The 21,337-nt window shown below is 47.0% G+C and overlaps 2 protein-coding genes across 2 annotated transcripts; one reads left to right on the top strand and one right to left on the bottom strand.

The window, feature by feature from the left end:
• Positions 1-10,266: 10,266 nt before the first annotated feature.
• LOC127295759 (uncharacterized) lies at positions 10,267-15,934 on the bottom strand. The gene is made up of 10 exons (XM_051325752.2): positions 15,561-15,934; positions 13,021-13,106; positions 12,815-12,881; positions 12,264-12,406; positions 11,989-12,037; positions 11,774-11,911; positions 11,615-11,695; positions 10,896-11,072; positions 10,734-10,820; positions 10,267-10,626 (listed from the first exon to the last, which is right to left on the bottom strand). The coding sequence occupies exons 1-10, from the start codon at positions 15,831-15,833 to the stop codon at positions 10,564-10,566; spliced, it is 1,164 nt and encodes a 387-aa protein (XP_051181712.1). The 5' UTR covers positions 15,834-15,934; the 3' UTR covers positions 10,267-10,563.
• A 1,503-nt stretch (positions 15,935-17,437) lies between these two features.
• On the top strand, positions 17,438-18,082 carry LOC127347713 (NAC domain-containing protein 4-like). Its single transcript, XM_051373876.1, has one exon. The coding sequence runs from the start codon at positions 17,438-17,440 to the stop codon at positions 18,080-18,082; it is 645 nt and encodes a 214-aa protein (XP_051229836.1).
• Positions 18,083-21,337: the final 3,255 nt, after the last annotated feature.

Raw genomic sequence — 21,337 nt, 5'->3', positions numbered from 1 at the left:
TTTACTAAACTTGGCGTAAAGCTGATGGTCTCTGAGAGTTCCCAAAACAATCCGCAGATGTTCAGCATGCTCTTCTTCATTCTTGGAGTAGATCAGAATATCGTCGATGAAAACCACGACGAACTTGTCGAGGTACTTCATGAACACCTTGTTCATGAGGTTCATGAAATAGGCAGGGGCATTGGTCAGTCCAAAGGACATCACGGTATATTCAAATAGTCCATACCGTGTGGTGAAGGCAGTTTTGGGAATGTCTGACTCTCGGACTTTGAGTTGATGATAACCAGTACGGAGATCAATCTTGGAGAAAACTCGGGCTCCATTCATCTGGTCAAACAGATCTTCAATCTTCGGGAGGGGGTATTTGTTCTTAATGGTGACATCATTAAGCTTCCGGTAATCCACGCACAGGCGGATGGTACCGTCCCGCTTATCCACAAAGATAACGGGAGATCCCCAGGGTGATGCGCTCGGGCGAATCAACCCTTTCCTCAACATGTCATCCAACTGCTTCTTCAACTCGACTAATTCTTGGGGGTTCATCCGGTAAGGTCGCTGAGCGATGGGGGCAGTTCCGGGGACTAGCTCGATGATAAACTCGATATCCCGATCAGGGGGCATACCGGGCAGCTCATCGGGAAAAACTTCAGGATACTCACAAGCTATGGGTACTTCATGCAGGGCTGGACTGGCGACACTCTTCTTGCACAAAGCTTTAGAGTAGGGCATGGTCGCCACATGCTCAACTACTTCACCGTCCTCAGCAGTCAGGGTTATGGCTCGGCGAACACAGTCTATGTGACCCTTATGCTTCACCATCCAGTTCATCCCGAGGATAACCTCTAAGCCTTGCTCTCCTAATACGATCAGATCCGCGTGAAAACGCTTTCCTTGAATTTCTATGGGAACCTCCTTGCATGAACTTTGGGTTTTGCTGGTGGATCCAGGGATTTGGACTAACATAGGTCGCTTCATGGGGGTGGGGGTTAAACCTCCTTTTCTCACAAAAGGCTTGGTAACGAAGGAATGTGAGGCTCCAGAATCAAACAGAACATTTGCGGGTACTGAGTTGACAAGGAACGTACCCAGAACAATATCCGGGGCTTCCTGAGCATCTTCAGCGTTGACATGGTTCAGGTGTCCTCTAGGTGGTCCAGATGGCTTCATATGGTTCTGGTTCCTCCCAGAAGTAGTGCGAGATTTTCCTTGATTTGGCTTGGGCGCATTGGGGCGCTGTCCAGTAGTCACTCTGTTGGGGCACTCGTTAGAGTAATGATCCGGTTGCCCGCAGGCGTAGCATCCATTGGGGGGTTTGCGGACAGTGTTGTTCTGGCGGTTGTAGTTAGGATTTTGGTTGAGGTTGTTGGGATGTGGTGCAAGGGGTGAGGTTCTCTGCTGATGGGGCGCTGGCCTAGGTGGGGGCAGACTGCGGGGTTGATGAGTGCTGGAGCTGCCCTGCAACATCATTGCCTTGCGCTTGCGGTTCTCAATTGCATTCTTGCGCTTGCTCTCAACCATGATAGAGGCATCTACCAACGACTCAAGATCTGGATATGGGACAGCTACCAAGATACTTTGCAGCTCATCGTGCAGACCGTTCAGAAAGCGGTCCTTCTTCTTCTCTTCGGTGTTGGTATCTTCAGGAGCATACCTAGACAGGGTGGTGAATTTGTCTAGGTAATCCACCACAGACATACTTCCTTGCCTCAGGTTCATGAACTTGTCCTTCATGAGTTTGATCAGTCCAGAGGGGATATGCGTCTTGTGGAACTTGGCCTTGAATTCTTCCCAGTTGATGATGTGTCCTTCAGCTTGAATAGCCTTGACATTTTCCCACCAAGCGCGTGCAGGTCCAGAAAGAAAGTGTGTGGCGAACAACACCTTCTCATCATTGCCGACTCCGGCGACCTCCAGGTTGTTCTCAATGGTGCGAAGCCAATCATCAGCGTCGAGAGGTTCAGTGCACTTGGCGAAGATAGGAGGGTTGGTACTCTGGAAATCCTTCAGCTTAGAGCGGGGGTCTCCATTCCCGTTCCCGCCATTGTGGTTGTTGGCGTTTCCGGTAGCAAGCTGAGCGAGGTGCTGAAGGGTAGCAAGGTTAGCTTGGCGCTCTGCACGGGCTGCCTCACGGTCTTCCATCATAAGGCGCAGGAGTTGTGCCATGGTTGGGTCCGGAGGTGGAGGGGGGTTTTGGTCTGACCCGCTGGTGCTTCCTCTACGGGTGTCGACCATTCTGAAGAAGGGTGGATTCAGATATTAATGGGGGAACAAGGAGATGGGCAGCCACCTGAAAGGGGAGGGTTTGGTAAAAACGAAAGTTTTTTTTAAACGGAAACAACAATGCAAAAGTAGGCGAAAACGAAAGCATATCATAGCAGGGGTGCCGAAGGCACAAAATAGCATCACATAACAATCACGTCGAAACAATCAAGCTCACACTTCGGAAACTACAACCCTACATGAATTGCGCGTAGGACTAGTTTCAAGGGACACCTAATATTTGGGGGTATCCTATTCGGATCAACTGAGCTTGTCATGTCTTCAATACCTCGAATCCGGTGAGTTTGAGTTGGGGAACCTCGTTAAATATTTATGTTTGGAAGAGGATGAGACAGTAGAATAAGAACTTTCAAATTCGCTAGACATCAGAGAGGTGAGATTTAGAAGCTTTTGAAAAGGTAAGAAGATAGAAGCCAAACTTCTAGTATTTAGGAAAACAGGTTTAGTAAATAATTTTATCAAAGTAGTATTTTTTTTAATAACGCCCATGCTAACTAAGGTCTCCTACAGTCAGGATGGCTCTGATACCAGCTCTGTGGGGCCCCGGACTTACCAGTCCAGAACTCCTGTTATGCATACAATTTCACGATCCCAAGATCATTCCATCGTGAATACATAACCGAACTGATATCAGATTACAACATCCATTACAGTACCGAATTAAAAGTATTACGAAAGTCTTACAACATTGGCCATCAAGGCCGTAATTCAACAAACAGCAGCGGAAACATCTTGACTCCAAACGGCGGTGGAACCCAAGTCAGGCCTTTACCCTACAGGCGGCTGACTGGGAGAGCGTCCTAGTTCGCGTCTTCGGCGTCGTACTCTTCATCTTCGTGGTACTCCTCTTCAAAGTCTGGCCAAGTAAATAGCCAGAACAACAATGCCAATGAGTACGTTTGATTGTACTCGCAAACCACCTTAGAGAGAAATAAAGGATATGCAGTATGGCAGTAGCAAGGAACAGGCACTACACTAGGGCGACAAGGAGCGAGAGGTGGTTCCTCTCGAGAGTATGACATCTTCATACCTTTGTTAAAAATCTTTTTGAAAACAAGTTTTCTTTTGAAGACTAATAGGTAAGGAAGGCCCGTTTTTATTTCTGGCCATCGGAGTGGCCAAAACACTTTCAACTTTCCACCGTACCTCCCAGGTACATCTCCACCAGTCCCACTGGTATTTTTCCGTACCTCCCAGGTACATTTCCAAAATCTGTTTGGAAAACACTTTTGTAAAACAAACTCCTTCAATGCCAAGCAACAGCCTTTCCCATGTCCATAACCGTGGACACGGCTATTCGAATAGATTTACACTCTGCAGAGGTTGTACACTTTACCCACAAGATCCGAATACTCATCGTGTGGGCATCATCCCTGCATAATCAACCTATGCCACGACAAGTACCCGATCGTAGTTTTTCGCCTGCTCGCCTTAGCCTAAGACATGCCGAATGAGTTGTACCTCCCAACACCAGAGTCCGAGGGCTGTCCAGGAGTAGCAAGGTCCCCAGCACACTCGACCCTCCAGAATGCCATCCAACCACTTAGGCATATTTCAATGGGAGCTCATAAGTTGTACCCCGCGTACCTAAACAGGAAAATAGGTTGCGTCCCTTCTCATGGGAAGAACCCCGGTCGAAGCGTCCATGGTCGGACTGCCTCTACACTTGCAGGACTCAAACTAAGGCGAGACAAACTACTACGCTACGCCCCGTCCCACGTAAGGGTAATGTGGTTGTACTGGCTAGGTCCGGTTAGGTACTCAGTCACCAAAGTTTTTCGAAAACAATTTTCCCCACTTGCCTCCAGCAACTTTTCTTCCCGAAAACCTTTTCCTTTTCATAAACTCACACTTGGGCAGGGCTAACCCATTCCAAGGTTTTCGAAACACTTCTTTCAGGAAAGCAATTTCACAAACCTTTTTAAAGAGGGCTCCCGACCTATAGTCCGACTTTTCTTTGAAAAGCGGCGACATGGATGATAAGGTGTTAAACACCATATCTCTAGCAAGTGTTGGATCAGTAGGCATCACGAGGGCTGCACCCGTAAGGGTGGAATAATAAAACTTCGAGTGGCGGAACCACTCACATAAATAAAATAAAAACCATGCAATTTATAAAACTTGTAATAATGCAAGAGAAAGATAATTAGGACAAAGTATGCATCAAGAGGTGGCTTGCCTTGATCAGCAAAGTGTCCCTGGCCTTCTTCCTCAAATCCTCCAAATTCACCTCCTCCTTTATTTCCGGCGGCGTTCGAATCTAGCGTCGCAAAATAAAAAGAAACAAGCACACACCGAATCAACAAACCATTCCAGAATAGTGCACACAAAAATTTGGTAAAATCACAGTATGTAAAGGTTTACAAATGCAAGCTACTGAAAGTGGTTTCACTAATTTATGATTTTTAAAACAAAAGATATGATTTTTACAATTCCAGAAATGACTTAAGAACCATTTAAATGGTCTAAATCTTTCTGTGAGTCACAAAAATACATGCAGCATACCTACTGAAAGCTAACAAAATTTATAACACACTTGCACAAGAATCTCTTCCAAATAATTTTTTAAACAATTTATACAATTTAAATGAGACAGAAACCAGAGCACACAATTAGCTAACCACACCAGTATCAGAGCATCACCAACCAAAACCAATCATACCCATGGATAGCTAATACCAAATGTGAGCTAACCCCACTGGTTTGGCATTTTTCTAATTTGTGAGTGATTTTACAAAAATCATATACTGAAAAGGTATAATGTTTCGGTAATAAAATCCTTAGAATTAATCTACAACTCTGAAAAATATTTCCTTTGGCCCAAAATTACCATATATATATGTCTACCAGTAGCACTTGGTTTTGTGTCAAAAACATTTATAGTTTTCAATTTAAAAATCAGTGAACAGCTCTCTGGCCCAATTTTAATTTGCTAACCAAACAAACTCCAGGAAGCTTCTACATGTGAGGCTAGTGCCAAAATAAAGCTACTTACATATACTTCACAACAAAATTAACCTCATGCAGAAAGGGTTTATAAATCTAACACAATAAATAAAATACACAATCAGACACTTTTTAGGTTTTTATTTAATAGCACATATTTACAGCACAAAATCACATGCATGCCATTTCCTGAGGTAGGGATTTTGTTAACAAGCCTCCATAATTTTGAATCATCAACTTTGGACGTTTTATGAATTTATGGCGATTTAAAAGCTGGACAGAGATTTACTGGCAGGTTTAAAAGAGTGGAAATAGAAAAAGCAATCGGGCCGGGGATCGGCGGCGCGGCCCGGATCCGGCTTGGATCAGCTGCTGGGCGGCCCAGAACCAACCGCGGCCACGCGGGAACTGGCGGGTCCGTCCCGGCCGACGTGGACGCCTCGCTGGCGCGCGGGCCAGGGGCTCCGATGCATGCAACGGTTGGATTTAAATCCAACCGCTGCTGCCGTTTCTTCTCCCTAGCGACGAGGCGGACGGCGGAGGGAAAATCCTAGCGACTTCTGAGGCACCGCACGCTCACCTCGGGGCGCAGAAAATGTCGAGGGCCGGCGCGTTGGACGCGGCGGAGGGAGAGCTGCCGAGTGAGGGTCGCGGCGACCAAAACAAAGATCGGGTCGGCGACGACGGTCGACGGCGACTGGCGGCTCACCGTGGCTTGGCGACGACGCAAAAACGGATCGGGGCGGTTCTTGGGTGACGAGGAGGTCGCGGTGGTTCGGGGCAGTGCCTTCGTCGACGTAGACCTTGCATGCAGAGCTCCCAGCACCGGCAGCAACGTCGCCAACTTCGTCACGCGCGAGCTCATCGGCGTCGGGGCGGACAGCAGCAGGTGTCACCGGCAACCTAGGGCATGGGAGAGCTAGTGCATTAGAACGAGCGCAACTGGGCGAACACAGGGAATGAGAGAGGAGGAGGACGGTGTTGTGCTGCGGCTTCAACCTCCGCCGAAACTCGTGGCGGACGGGTCGAGCACGGGCAGCAGGGAGAGGCTGAGCCTCTCTCCGCTCACAGACGTTGGTGGAGTGGCGCTGTGCTCTGGGAGGGGAATGGCGAAGGGGAACTAAACGAAACGGCCGGTGCCCTATTTATTTGGGACGCGTGGGTGCACGGTGCACCCGGTCCTTGCACAGCATGGAGAGGGGGCGGCGGTCGTGATTGGTCGCGAGGGTCGGTGATGCGGCGGTTTCTGGACGTGGAGAAAGTTTTGGGAGGACGCGGGCGTCGGGAGTGCGAGGGGAGCGTCCAGCTCCGAGGCATCATGTCATCCTGCGAGGTGCTCGACAAATTGTCTGTCGCGCGACGACGCCATGCGCGGGCAGGAGAGGGCGTGGCTGTGGTGGCGCGTGCGTCCTCACGGGGCTGGTACACTCCTTGTCCATCTCCGGGCGCGAAAAGACACCGGGGAGGGCCGTGCGGTTGCCCAAGTGGACAAGCTCCGGGGTGACGCGCTGGACGTCCATTGGGGGTCCGTGGCGTGGCTCGTGGCGAGTGAGGCTCACAGATCGTGTCAAGAAGGGAGACAAGGGGTGCAGGGAGACGTCGAGAGCCTCTGGTCTCGTGAGTATGCACAGCAGGGAAAGAAGAGGAGGAGGTTGTCTCCATGTGGGTGGCCACGGTTGAGAAAGGACGGGAGAGTCTCTAGCTTGATTAGGGGAGGGACAGGAGAGGTTGTGCCTGTGAGAGAGAGGGCAGCACGGTGTGGAGATGGGTGAATTTGGCTGCATCTAGTTGGAATCATGGCCATGGCTGCATGCAATCACATGGCCCGGCCACTCTCTCTTCTCTTCTCTCCACTTCCTTTCTTTGGTCGTGTAAAACAAGGCCACACTCACATGTGCAAGAGGAGTAGGAGTGAGGCACAAGAGAGAAGAGAAAAAGAAATGTTGGAGAAGGAAAAGGAGAGAGAAGAAAGAAATGGGTGAATGGCATGGTCTACTTGACCATTTCTTGCATTAGGCACATTTTCAGATTTTTGGCAAGTCCACCCTCAAGTGGTAATGGTCAAAGCAAGGATGAAAATGAGATGGGTCCATATGCACAAGGCTAGGGAATTTTTCAGAATAAAATTTGGTTGAGATATGGGAGAGAAAAGTCACAAACAAAAATAAGTAGAAGTTGATCTTAGAATATTTATACCATCATTAGAAATGGATCAAGCCATTGGGTCTAACATGGTTCCCCTCGAGAAGACAAGAATTAAAAGGAGGGGTCCAAAAAATATGGTCCTAGGGTTTTAGTGAGAAAAGGGATTTTAATCTCACAAGTCAATAAAAATGGGAGTGAATTGCTCCAAAGGTTTTGGCAAGGTTTAATTAAATAAAAACCAGAAATAAATAGGGTGGCACATGTGAAAGGGGTTTTTTGGGTTTCTGGATTTACACCCAAGTGACAAATTTCACAAGCACTACTACACACTTACCCTAGATTCAAATGCAAGATCAATCATGCACGCAAGATTTGAAAGACAGAAAAAGTTTTTGTTGGCCCTAAATTTTGCATTCCAAATTTTTAAACCAAAGTGAAAAGTTGGGTTGTTACAGAACGCCGAAGCCCTTGGCGCACGGGAGGGTCAGTGGCGCGCAAACGAGGACGAGGGCGTCAGATCGACGCGGACCACCATGTCCGCCGTCGAGAGGCGGTCCAGATCCGCATCATCTCGTCGCCGGCGATGGCCGGAGACGGCCGGATTTAATCGGTGATGACGGAGGCGATTTTGGTCGCGGGAACCCGAAAGGGGATTAGGGTTAGGAAGAGGCGAGGAAGACGACGCGACTGGGTCGGTTGGACCGAGCCCAGTGGGCTGGTCCAACCTAACCAGCTCGGCCGCCTGACAGGAGGGCCCAAGGGGCACTTTAGTCTTTTCACAATTTCATTTAAACCAGAAACTTTGAAATTAAATTGAAAATGAATAAAAGCTCTAAAAAATAATTAAAAATATGAAAACTGCTCAGCATAAAATTCTCTATCAGAATAAAATATCAAAAGGAATTTTTGGAGACAAATAAGAATAAGTCATATTTTGATGAATATTAAATTCATTAAAAATCACCCAATCTATTTTTAATGATAAAATAAGTCCATAAATCTTTTGGACTTTAAAAACACCTTGACAATATTTCAAGGTAGTATTTTACCCTAAACAGAGTATCCCTAAATCATTCTTAGTAATCACCTCTCACATGAAATGATAAGACACCGGAAGGGGGGAAACAAACCCTAAAAGCTGAATCATGCATAATTGCTTCTTTAACCATTGCCCTTATCGAACAATGATGCTATTTTTCAGCAACAAAGGGCAAGAGTCAGTCCACACCTTCGAACTACAACACTTCGCAGTGTTCAGGCAAGTTCATCACTTGCTCATGCCATTTGAGTATTTTTACCAAATTACTTGCAAAGTACTATGTTTATCACTATTGCATAAAAACCAAAACCACTATTTTCATAACTATGAATATGATTATGTGGTGGGCAATGGAACCATGGAATGTGTTGATATGGTGGAGGTTCCATTGCAAGGGTTTATATCCATCTAGGATTAAACAACAAATGTCGTCCAATGATTCTTGTGCCGTAATACCCGTGTTAACCATAAGATCTGGAGTGGGACGGAATAGTCAATTGTATTTCCACCTCTTGTACATCAACGTACGCGTTTTACCGTAGACACTTGTATTCCAAGGGTACAAGCGGTGGGCTGGGGAAGCCTAAAGTCCCCACGACATTGTCCGTAGACACTTGTAGCCCGAGGAGCAAGCGATGGGCTGGGGAAGCCTAAAGTCCCCATGGTTATTGCGGTCTATGATGGGTTGCATCTCCCGGCGGAGGAGTTCATGGTAGAAAGCCCAGAACTGTTGTCATGGTCGGGGGCCATCCTTAATTGGTATAAGTATACCGGCGAGGACCCATGGTCAGAGTTTGCAGCAAAGGGTGGGTGTATGAGGTAGCGGAGGAATATAATTGTATGACCTTATACCCCGCCTCACACCGAAGGAAGTGTGGACGGGAAAGCTGCCCGGTTAGCACCAAGGTTAAGATCTCTTATGGGTAAAGCAACACACCTCTGCAGACTGTAATGAATCGTGACCTATCACTCCCTGTTCCGGGATTTGGAACAGCGAACGCTGCCGGAAAGGAACTCCATGAAGTTCTAGTAAACCGGTGAAGGCTGACGGACATAGTTCTTCTGAATAAAAGCAACCTCTTGAAGAAATGATTATCAAAACCTGCAGTGGTATTAGACTTTCTGGTCTAATATCGTAGCTAGTACATTAAACACCTCTTTTCTATAATGAACTTGTTGAGTACGCTCGTACTCATACCACTATTAAATCCCCTGCTTAGATTGTCTGAATCGACTTGAGGAGGGCAACGACGACCCCAAAGGAGCAGAAGATATCTGCTATGAAGAACCAGACCTCTCCGGAGGTATAGAAGGAGTTGACTACCTCATCGTCTACGGAATCAGGAGGGTTCCGGAGGAGAACAAGCATAGACCTACCAAGTAGTAGTAGTATCCGAGCAGTGCGAACACTTAGCACTTCACTGCTAGTTGAGAATAAATGTATAACCTAGTAAGACTTCTATATTGTAAGTTGAGTCGGATTCACCTCGAACCCAGGAGTAGGCCTTTTAGGACCCAAGAGGAACTCCGAGATGACATGTATATGTTGCTTGTAATAATAAATGAATGAGTTATGGACCTGCTATGTTCTGTTGTACTACTCTGAGAGATGTAATATTTGCGGATTGGTACTTCGTGAATGTTATATCAACGACTGGCATACTACAACATGCAGTGGTATGCAGGGTCACCACACTGTAATATTCAAAGACTGGTATATTGTGAATACAAGTAAAAAAAAGCTGTGGATTCTCAAAAAAGTAGTTTAAACAATATAAGGCATCAAACCCTGAATCAAGAGGGTATTAAGTAGTAAATTACTAGGAAACTCAAACTTAGAACTGTACACCACGATAGGTTAAAAAGTGAATCATGAGGATATTAGGTAGTAAATTGCTGACATAACTCAAAACTCTAGGCACCGAAACTTCTACAATATCAAGTTACTGATCCTCACAATTTAGAGGGCAAACCAACCCACCAAAGAAATCTAGCTTCTAGGCGATGAAATTCATTGTACAGCACTCGTATATGCTCCTCGCAAATTGACAGGAAATTCCCACAACGCCTCTGGTGGTCCCAAATTTGGTACCTTCAGAGTGCTGCTTAAATTTGAGCAGCCTTATTTGCCCCTATAGCATTGGCGTTACATATCAAGCGCCAATGTTCTCTACGCTGGCACCTTTGTTGATCCTTTTAATGATCCCTGCTATAACCTGGTTTGTGCCAGACGAGCAAGATACATACATCATCATGACCTCTGTGAAGAATAGTTATCCCTTCTAAAGATAAGTGAGTCAAAAATTATGAATAAACCTTTTACCTTTCCAGGTCCGAGTTCATAGCTCTTCTCAAGGCCTTTACCCAAAAGAGTCGTCACAGTAGTCTCCCATTGCACGGGAGAAGTTACCTGTTTCTCCAGTATGTCAGTCACATGTGCATCATTTTAATAAGGTTGCGACGCGAATTCAAGTTTAGTCTATACCTGTTGTGCCAAAATCTTCTTGATTGTGTCAGGATCTGAGTGGGGCTGCGCATCAACATTGGAGATTACTGGGATTCTCGGTGATCTGATCTCTGTAGCAGCCAACGCAGATTCCAATCTTGAGACAGCAGGTTGCATGAAGCTTGTATGGAAAGCACCAGCAACAGCTAGGCGAACCTGGTAAGATAATGGTCAACTTTATATATAAATCGTTGATGACTATGCAAAAAAGAAAATGATTTTCTATCAAGCCTCTTGATAAGACAGCATCAGGACAAACACTTCTCCAAAGCACCCAAGATAAGACACATTCTGTGTCTTATCCACCAATACAGGCAATGATTTTTTTTTTTAGCCTTACCACCAATACAGACAATCTATTTGGAATGAACACAGGAAAATGGTGCCATCAGATTTTCATCAACTGTACTTTTGTAATATTATTTGCAAAAAAAGTACTCTTGTAATAGTACTATTTATTATCTACATGGTATATAGCAAACACATTGCCATGAAAATCTACGGTCAAAGTTGTGCGACAATGTGTATGTACGAAACAGCTTATGATTTTGAACAAGGGAACGCTATGCAGTAAAACGACCTTACGAAGTTTCAGTTTTCATACCACTATAAACAGCAATAACCAGTCCATAGTACGTGTTAACAAAATTTTACATACATGAGCCATAGTGCGAAAATAGATGCATGGGAACACTAACCGTCATTCTGGCCTTAAAAGATTTTGCTTTGGCTTCAACTGCTTCGATACCTTTCACACCACCAGAAACAGCATAGTTACCCTGGAATAAAGTTTGACCATGTTGAAACCTCAGGAAGCCCCAGTAAGGAAATAATAGCAGCAGTCATAAAAGACTTACAGGACACAGAAAATTTGCTATTTGAACTTTTTCCTTTTCATCCACGTCCTCATTTGCAGCATCGCATAACTGTTGCACCTTTTCTGAATCTAGGCCAATCACACTGACCATCGCACTATTGGCAGCATCTGAAGCATCCTACACAGACAATGGACATTAAGAATAAATATGGAAAGTCAAAAAATCAAAGTACAAATATCTTATCTGCCGCTAACCTGCATGGCTTCTCCTCTAAGCTTGACAAGCTTCAGGCCATCCTCAAAACTGCATGTTGATAACTGTTTAAGCATACATACTTAACAGACTGAAAAAGCAGAAAGCTTTGGGGCCATTAATTTGACCATCTTGTTGCAGGTATAGCTGATTGAAGATTGTGTTTGGCAAGATTAAATTTAACATAGTATTTGATAGCTTCATTATGATCAAGAACTCACATGCTTATACTTAAAACAAGAAATGCATGATCCCATTAACAGAACAAGAGAAATACCTAAAAGCACCAGCAAATGCCAGCGCGGTATATTCTCCCAAGCTGAGACCACAGGTGACATCGATAGAGTCAATTACTGATTGGCCCTCTTCACGTGCACGTAGCACCTCTACAGCTGCAAGGCTGGTGACGTATATAGCTGGCTGCAAAATAGTTTTGTTCAGCATCAGAATGCAACCCTTAACTCACAAGATCTGGAACTGCTTATGAACCATATCATCCTTTTGTGCTCAAATCTATATGCAACATAGCTAAGAAAAAAATGCAAAAAAATATTGTGGACGCCATTTTAGCAACATGGCAAGCTGTGAAGGACAAAGATTGGTACACCAAAGACTTATTCAGCACTGGAATTGACTAACCAGATTCAGCACTTAATAGATATTCACAGTTTGAAGCTACATAGTCCCGAATGATGACTAAGGAACATGTTTCAATAAATCACAATAAGTAGCAGTGGACGGCAGACACCTAAGAGAATACTACTTGAATGGATATGAAATGGAATAATATAAAATACACTGGGAGCGAAGAGTCTGAAATCCAGAAACCTGACTAATCACTGTCGAGTTGAGCTTTTCTTTTGGTCCGTCGATGCAAAGATTCAACAAGTCATAGCTACATATAAAATAAAATTAGCATTAGCACTCGTTTGTTTAATTCCCCTTTGGAACTGTTGTGAACACTCATTAACTTCAAAGCACAACTTCGCTAATGGGCGCAAACCAGTAAATCATATCAGAGTTTTTGGAGATACCCAAGTATATCGTTCGCCTTATCAAATAGTTCCGCAGCTGCTCGAACATTAATAGCTTCTTTGCCCATTCCTACAGCCTGAGCACCCTGAAAGGAGAAGAAAGCAAACACACATAAATAAGGCAGTCGACACACAACAAATGTAGTTAGACTCAAATTATGGGCGTGGCACATGAAAATTGGACTGTACCGGAAATGCCTAATTGTAATTTTAAAAAAATCCTGTGATAATCTAATCTTCGATATCTAAATAGGAGAACCCACTACCTTATTTCTCTGCTCTCTCATGCATGCACGTCATCACTTTTGCTCAGGATGTATTTCCCCGAGGCTTTGCACCAGCCCATCTAATCAATGAACCTTTCTTGGACATGCACGTATATCATGGTTTTTAAGGCGTCGCTTAGGCGATGTTTAAGCGTCACAGTGCCCGGAGACGGCAAGGCGTCGTGCTCGCCTTAGGCTCGTGTCCAAGGCGTCCATATTCGACCTTTGAGGCGTCCAAGTCATCACTGTGGACAGGTCAAGCGGGAAACTGGGATGGGAGGGAAATTGGGGACCAGCTTGTTGGTGCCCGTGGTGCTGTTGAGTAAGGCGTCGCCTCGCTTCCCGCTTTGAGCGCCTAGGCATTGACCCCCCCCCCCCCCCCCCACCCCCCACCCCCCACCCCCCACCCCGGCCAGCGCCTAACAATCCATGACGTCCATTGCCTCTTCATGTTCCCCGATAATTCCAGTTCCACCTTCAATTTGGCAACTCTTTCCCTTCTTCCCCTTTATCTATTTAAGTTGCCGTCCTCCTGATGTAGCTCTCATGGCGTGTAACAATTGTTAAGAGCTTGTGAGCGAATCCTTGAAGAACCTTCATGGCTGAAGCTGTGGAGGAGATGGCCGCCACATCCGCATCAGCACCAGTGGACGGCGTCTCGGAGGAGAAGTCGTCGCCACCAGCATCTAGTGTTTCTACTTCGATGGGTGGAACAAGTAGGAGAGGCTGCCAGCTTCACACAACTCATGGCTCTAATTCTCAGATCGTTTCGCTGTTGCAATCTCTCTCTCATGATGAGGATGAAGCTTGTGTGCGTCCGTACATTTAATAGCATCAATTCTCTGTGTTTGTTCAGCGATTCGTCTGCATTACCAGGAAACTACAGCAGAGCTACTTTTACGCATGATTTTGGTTCAGCTGGAATGCCAAGGGGTGAATCTGGCAGCATTGTGAAGTTGTATCAGTTTGTCCAGCATCTCCTGAAAGGATGAAAGCTGCTGCTCCTCCACCTGACCGTCCTTCTCACCACCGTTTATTCTATCATGTATTCGCGTTACACGATACGGAGGGCAGCCATGTCCTACAAAATATTCTATCAGTGGAAGCAAGATGATTGTGTAGCGCCAAAACAGCGTGGCCGATCTACAAGTAACCGGCTAGCAGTACTAGCACACCATGACCTCTCGAATGGTATGCACACCAGGAAGTTGCTAAAGGATCTCTACTCCCTCACCCACAGGCACTATCATCATACGGTATTTCAGACACTAATGCAATCTTGCCTCTGCTACTCATCCTTCAGGTATATTGTTGTTAAGATTTCTTGTAATATCTCTGGATTTTTCTTAGCCTACCAATTGATAGTATTTGGAGTTCAGTTCGAGTTTGTGCGTGCATGTGCATGTTCTTGCCGCAATTGCCACATGACTGTTCTTTTGCTCTGGTGCTTTCCGGTCAATGATTTCTCTTAACTGCAGGGCATGTAAAGCTCTGGTGCTTTCTGGTTGCTAATGATCTTACATCTTATCAATAGTCTCAAAGGAGAATTTCCCACGGGTAGAAAGACATTTTTTCTCCACAATCGGGGTATTATAATAATGATATATGAAGAAACATGAGACAGAACTATGAGCAACGATTTGCAATGGCTTGCAGTTGCAATATTTTAACATTAAGCTGGTTTTCTGGGCCAGTCTAACGCCACCAACCTGTTTCTGCGGATTGCACATACTAACTTCAATTTTGAGAAGACGGATTAGTCAAGTTATAATCATGTTGTGTTGAAAATCGAATGATTCATAGGGATAATCCCAGACTTTTAAAGAGGATAGATATTCTTGATAAACATGAGTTTTTGCCGACTTAGATAGAATGTTACATTGTAGTTTCAAGAGCAAAACATTGTGTTGAATGATCCCTCGATGAACTTATTTATTACAATTCCTCATACCTTGCATACATTTTGTCTAGCCATTTTTTAGCAAATTTTTCGCAGCATTAGTCCCGTGGCAACGCGGGGTATTATCTAGTAATCACAAATCTTCAGGACAAAACACGATCCACGTCAAAACTGAAGGAAGCAGTGAAGTTATTTTATTTTCCAATTCGCACAGCTAACCAACTTAGCATCAACTAATTTCCATTACCTTCCTTCAGCTTGGCTTGATATTAATAATTTCAAAATTGAAACACCCTCGCATGAACAATTTCAGAAAGATTGACATTTGAATAAGCTACGGTACAGGACTGGTTTCTCATGTATGTGAGACGTACCTGGCCGGGGAAGAGGAATGCGGTGGTGGGCTTGTAGTCGGCGAAGAGCGTGTCGGCGCCAGCTGCCACTGCCGACCCGAGGGACACCCTTGTAGAGAACCGAGATCTGAGCGGCACCCTCACGGCGGCCGCCGCCAGGTGGCTCCGCGCGCCCGCGCCGGCGAGCGGGGTCGGCGCGGACGGCCTGAGCAGGGCGAGCGTGGAGGCCATCGGAGAGTCCGGGCGGAGGCGGCGAGGAGAGAGGCGTGGGAGGCGAGGTGGGCGGAGGAGCATGCGAGTGCCGCTGCGGAGCTTTGTAGCTGGGGCCGATTGGCTTGCTGGCGAGCTAGCGGGGCGGAGGCGGAGCTCACGAGGTGGGGGAGACGAGAGCGAGACCGAGAGGCAGTGTGGGCCTCTAGGGAAGGCCGAGAATGTGTTCGTTGGGGGTTACTTACCTGAACTTGCAACGGGCCCGTTGCTCCTACATTTCGATTTGCAGCCCAAATTGGAATGCTCTTCTCTCTTGGCGGCTGTTTTGGCGGCTGTCGGCGGTGGTCTTCCTGCTCGTGGTGCTTCAGAGGTTGGGGCCAAAGATGAGCGGTGGGGATTCGGCAGTCTACCCTCTAAATAAGCTCATGGTTAGTGTGGCTGCTCGGATTTGATTTGAAGGCAAGGTCCATGCTATTCTTCTTGGCTGACATGGTGACAGAAGGGAGAGGGCGTGGACAGTTGCTGATAGATCCAGGCGGTCTCGAAGCTTTTTCTCGAGCGGAACACACGACAACCGATGCCCTGTCGTCGTGATCTTTGGCCGATATGGCGACCCTTCTTCAACCTCCATCAAGGAGGCTTGTTCTTGGATCCTTGGTTGGAGCTCGACGGTTCTAGGAAGTTAAGTGGTTCGTCCCCAAAATCCTAGAAGTGGCCACCGACTGGGTTTCTTCGTTGGGAGAGAGCCTTCGAGCAATCTGCTCTCTGATTTCAGCGGAAACGCCTGGAGATCGCTGACGACTTGTGGTGGGGGCACCCCTGTACTTGATTGCTCCTTTCTTTTTTTCCTAGGGTGTTTTTTGTAAAAGTGGATGCCTTATCTTCAAATATTAGGTTCTTTAGGGTGAGATTTGTAAAGGGCCTCCTTGCAATTTAATGAAGCTCCACTAGAGTCTTCTAGACCCTTCTTATTGTTCAATTTTTTTGGGAATACTCCTAGTTGATATAGTTTCCCCGACTCGACCGCAAGCTCGCACCGCAAACTAGAGTCCCAATCCAACTCAAACGGGACACGCAGGGGCGGAGCTAGAAAAAAAATAACCTGGTGCACTACAACAGACTAGGTGCACAAACAGGAAAAAATGACCTCGTTTAGCTTGATTTCAGTGTGAAATTATCATCCCTGGTGCACTCATATTGAGCTAACCTGGTGCACACTGCCATTTCTTTAACACAATCAGTTGAAAATTTCTTTTCACCATGGTGCACGTGCACCATGCAACGCATATATAGCTCCGCCCCTGGGGACACGATGCCGTGAGCAGGGGCACCGAGGATGGTGGCTGGACCGCCGGCTGTGCCACAAGCGAGGACATCGATGACGATGCCCGGTCCGCCGGCCCGTGGACACAAAACTGATGGTTGCGCCGCCGGGGAATTGGCCGTGGATGGAAGATGTGAGAGAGAAGCAGGGGTGGCGAGTTGGTGGTCGCGTCGAGTCACCGTGGCAGCGTCCAATTTTGTGAACGTATCGATAGAGGGTTCAATGTGTCAGCTACGAGATTTGTATATGCCACGTGTCGCTTTGAGATTTCTTTCCCCATCCATCTTCTTCTTCTACCCATAAATCCACAGTTTGGCAGATCAGGGGCACCTCAAAGCACAAACCCATCGGGATCTGAAGATCGATGGAAGCCTCCAAGTTCGGTTTCGGCAGCAACACGCCGCCGGCGTTCGTGTTCAACCCCACGGACGCCGACATCGTCGCCCACTACCTCCTGCCCCGCGCGCTCGGCCTCCACAACCCCCACGCGCACGCCATCATCGAGGACGACCCCTGCAGCGCGCCGCCGTGGGAGGTCCTCAAGAGGCACGGCCACGAGGACAGCGACCACGCCTTCTTCTTCGGCCCGCCCACGGACGCGTCGAGCCGCACCGTCAGGGGCGGCGTGTGGCAGCGGCGGAAGGGGAACGGGTACGAGGACACCGTCACCCTCGTGCATCCGGCCGGCGGCCGCGAGGTGGACATCAGGCACAGGAGGCACGAACTCGCCTTCTCTGTCGCCAACCGCGAGTGCGAACACGCCGGGTACGTCATGCACGAGTACGAGATCGTGTCGCCGCCGCTTCCCGGCACCGTGCTCACCCGCATCAAGGTCCATAAGAACGCATACAGGCCGCCGGCCGCGGACGCGGGTGGCGCCGATGGACAACAGGCGGATCTACAGGTCCCAGGCCCGGAGCAGCCGGGCCCGAGCCAAGAACACGACCCCGCCACGAACGGCGATGGATTTGCTGGCGCGCAGGATGGTGCTCTCTATGACAGGCGGTGACTCGATCCAGACGAATTCAGCAACTCTAGAACACTCAGAATCTGAATTGTAAAATTGCAAAATTGATTTGCAGTCTTAAATTTCAGTCGAGCAGAACAGACATCGTAGAGAAAAGTCCAATTTACCCCTAAACGTGTCTCAAAGTTCAGCTTACAATCCTAAACTTTACTTTGGTAACTTTCAACCCTTACATTGTTCTTAAGCCAGTTTTTCCTTACAATCCTAAACTTTACTTTGGTAACTTTCAACCCATACATTGTTCTTAAGCCAGTTTTTCTTGTCACGCAGTAGCGAAGGACGAAAAAAATCTAAGGTTGAGCGAACCTTGAATGATGCAAATACCAAACTTGTTCTATGTTTTTTTGGTTTGTAATCGATTTTGCGCAGTATTCACTGAAACACGCATAACTTTCTCGTACGAAGTCGGTTTTCGACGTATGAGCACTCAAAGTTTTCAGAAAAAACACGCGCATCTATGTGTATTCACCAAAAACCAAGGTAGGGCGGCTGCTCTACCTTGCCCTACTGGGAGCTTCGCCCCTGTTGTGACGTAATGTATTGTATTGGTAAAATAGTGTGTACATGTATTCTATGTCTTTAACTCTTATCTTCAAGTCTATGCTTCATCTTCAACTCTTCACACGCCGGAATAAAAATGTCTCCCCGGCAGCTCGCTACGCTGCGTGGTGGTTAACCCGTGCTGGCGAAAGGCTGGGCACGACAGGTGATGTAGATGGGAAACGCCGGGTGTTATTGTCCGATGGAGGCACCCCTCTGAGGTCGCCATGTCCTCGTTCCAGGGAGGAAGACGATCATGATGAGGCATGAGGTGATCATGCGATATGGAGAGAGAGGAAGTACATGTACAGTGTATGTTGTATGTTGACGAGTTGGCACAGTATGTAGGGAGAAAAATTCGGTTCAAAACTTGTCAAAAAGGGTAGAAGGTTCAATTCCGAACGGTTTATAGAATGCAGGGTTGAAGATTGAACCAAAGTAAAGTTGAGGGTTGTAATCTGAACTTTGAGACGAGTTTAGGGGGTAAATTGGACTTCTCTCGACATCGTATAGGAACCTGTAATATTTTTTTTAAAAGACTTCGCATGAGAAATATACATTCAGGTCATACATAGAAACATTCAGTAACGATGCACAGTAAAATCAGCCCTAAGTTCTACCAAATTTGCCGCCACGAAACCCTAATATGCCAAAATACGGCCTATTGTCGTGCGCGGCATTGTCACCCGTCGATGTCGGAGCTGAGGTTGACGAAGATCGTCGCCTGCAGCTCCACTTCCTGGCACCACTCCTCCGCCTTCGCGTTGTGCTCCCGCTCGGTGATGAGGCTCGTGCGGAGGAGGAGGTCGTTCACATCCTCGTCGTTGCGATGTTTGGCGGCGCGCACACGCATCTGGCGCGAGCATTTGCTCGAGCTCAGCATGAAGAGTCCTTGGGGACCATCCCCTCGCCCGACGCGACCTCCTCGTTGGTGGAGTCATCGTCGTTGGAGTTCTCGTCTATGGACTCCACTTGACTTCCATCTTCACCGTGTGAACAAGCTGTGAGCCTAAAGCTAGGCTTGTATGAAACCAAACAAATTGAGTCTTGCATATCTGCTAGGTCAAAAAGTTCTTCAGAGCAACCAAACAGTATCCAGTTTTTGGCCTAAAGCGCGTTTCGAACTGGTCTTCTCCATGGTTCATGTCCCCATGAAAACGTGCAAATAAGGCTAGGAAACCTAGCAGGTACATACGATGGGTGCAACGCTTTGCCGTTGGAAGATATCTGGTCACATAGTTCGGCGTTGGGAACCCATGATAGCTTTCCACGGACCGATATACTCGCTTGTACGGGCGTTGGGCCAACACCACACAGGCGAGGGCCGCAGACGACCGCATTTCTTGTCGATTTTGACAAAACTGACCTATTTCTAGTAACAACTCACGAAATAACCTATCCTAGAAAAGATTTCATAAATTGACCTTTTTGTTTGGCTCCGCACCAGACGGAGCCAAAATCAATAGCTCGACGCCGCCGCGGATGGTGCCGTGCCACCACGACGCCACGGTCAGCGGCGCCAAGCCAACGCAGACGTGGCGCCCATCGGTTGTGGTGGAACCCGCAGCTAGGAAGCTTGGCTCCGTACCGAACGACGCCGTGCTATGTAGTTTCGCCAGCGATGGAGCCATGCCCCTTGGACGGGAATAACAGTCAGGCCCGCATCTCGGCTGTCCTTATCATCAAAACGAATCGTATCTTCAACCTCCCAACCCCGACCACTGGTCTCTCGCTCACTCCCCCACTTAAGTTCCCCATCAAATCCCTCAAATCTTTTGCGTTTCTTCGTGGATTTCAATCCCCTTTAGGCCCAAGAGGTAATGTCCCTATTATCCCTCTTATTGTCAAATTAATTTCGTGGATTTGGTGCTTTTTTCACAAATAATGAATCCCTAGATCTTTCATTTGAAAGGTTAATGCATATTGTAAGGGTACATTGCCCCTATGTGTGGTTTTGGTAATTAATGACAACCCCTATGGACTAATATTTTCATTGAGATTATATGAATGAATATTCCATAGGTACTACTTGTATTCCATGTGTTGGATTCAAGTATGGATGCCATGAAGATAAAGATATAGCTTGTGTATTGGCATCAAGATCATCGATTTTGCTACCACCATGGCTAGCTATGCACCCTTTCTTTGCCACTAGATAAAGGGAGCGTATCATTTCAGTGGCCATGATGGAAATGGCTGGCGATGGGGATCTTTTCACGGCTGCTCTCTCCCGTTTAGAAACGTTAGCTAGTTGTAGCAACCAAAGTGACATAGCAATGAGCATGGGATTACAGTTTGAACTGCGTTTGTAATTCCAGTTCTCGCTGGCGTTCGTTTTGGCATTTCTGCTGGCGTTCGTTTTGGTATATCTCGCTGGCGTTCTCTGAAACTGCTTCCTCCATTTCCTTGCACCGTGCATGTTTCTGAGTAAACATTCGCCATTTCTCTTGCTACTTGTGTAAAACGGCCAGACATATGCTTCAACTTTGAGCAACCATTCGACCATAAACAATTACCGTCAAAACTACGTGTGAATCCTCCGTTACCTGGCGTTTGTTTTGACGTGCTGAACGTGATGGCTCCCTTCCCTTATCCCATGACGTTCTGACACTCATTTGACATTTCATTCGACCGTCCGGTGATCGACGACGAAAATCTTCTAGCGAGACGCACGTACACACGAACCTCTGCTTCGAA

The sequence above is a fragment of the Lolium perenne genome, chromosome 4 (assembly GCF_019359855.2).
Source record: "Lolium perenne isolate Kyuss_39 chromosome 4, Kyuss_2.0, whole genome shotgun sequence".
Classification (NCBI taxonomy): Eukaryota; Viridiplantae; Streptophyta; class Magnoliopsida; order Poales; family Poaceae; genus Lolium; species Lolium perenne.
The sequence above is the reverse complement of the archived record's forward strand: the minus strand, read 5'-3'. Positions and strand labels throughout refer to the sequence as shown.

Bases quoted from the DNA above. Each gene is read 5' to 3' on its own strand.
- LOC127295759 (XM_051325752.2), bottom strand. From the start codon at position 15,833: ATGCTCCTCCGCCCACCTCGCCTCCCACGCCTCTCTCCTCGCCGCCTC. The intron at 12,882-13,020 runs GTATCTCCAAAA...TTTTATATGTAG, and splicing joins AAGGCGAACGATATACTTGG to CTATGACTTGTTGAATCTTT. The intron at 12,038-12,263 runs GTATTTCTCTTG...ATCAACATGCAG, and splicing joins GCATTTGCTGGTGCTTTTAG to TTTTGAGGATGGCCTGAAGC.
- LOC127347713 (XM_051373876.1), top strand. From the start codon at position 17,438: ATGGAAGCCTCCAAGTTCGGTTTCGGCAGCAACACGCCGCCGGCGTTC.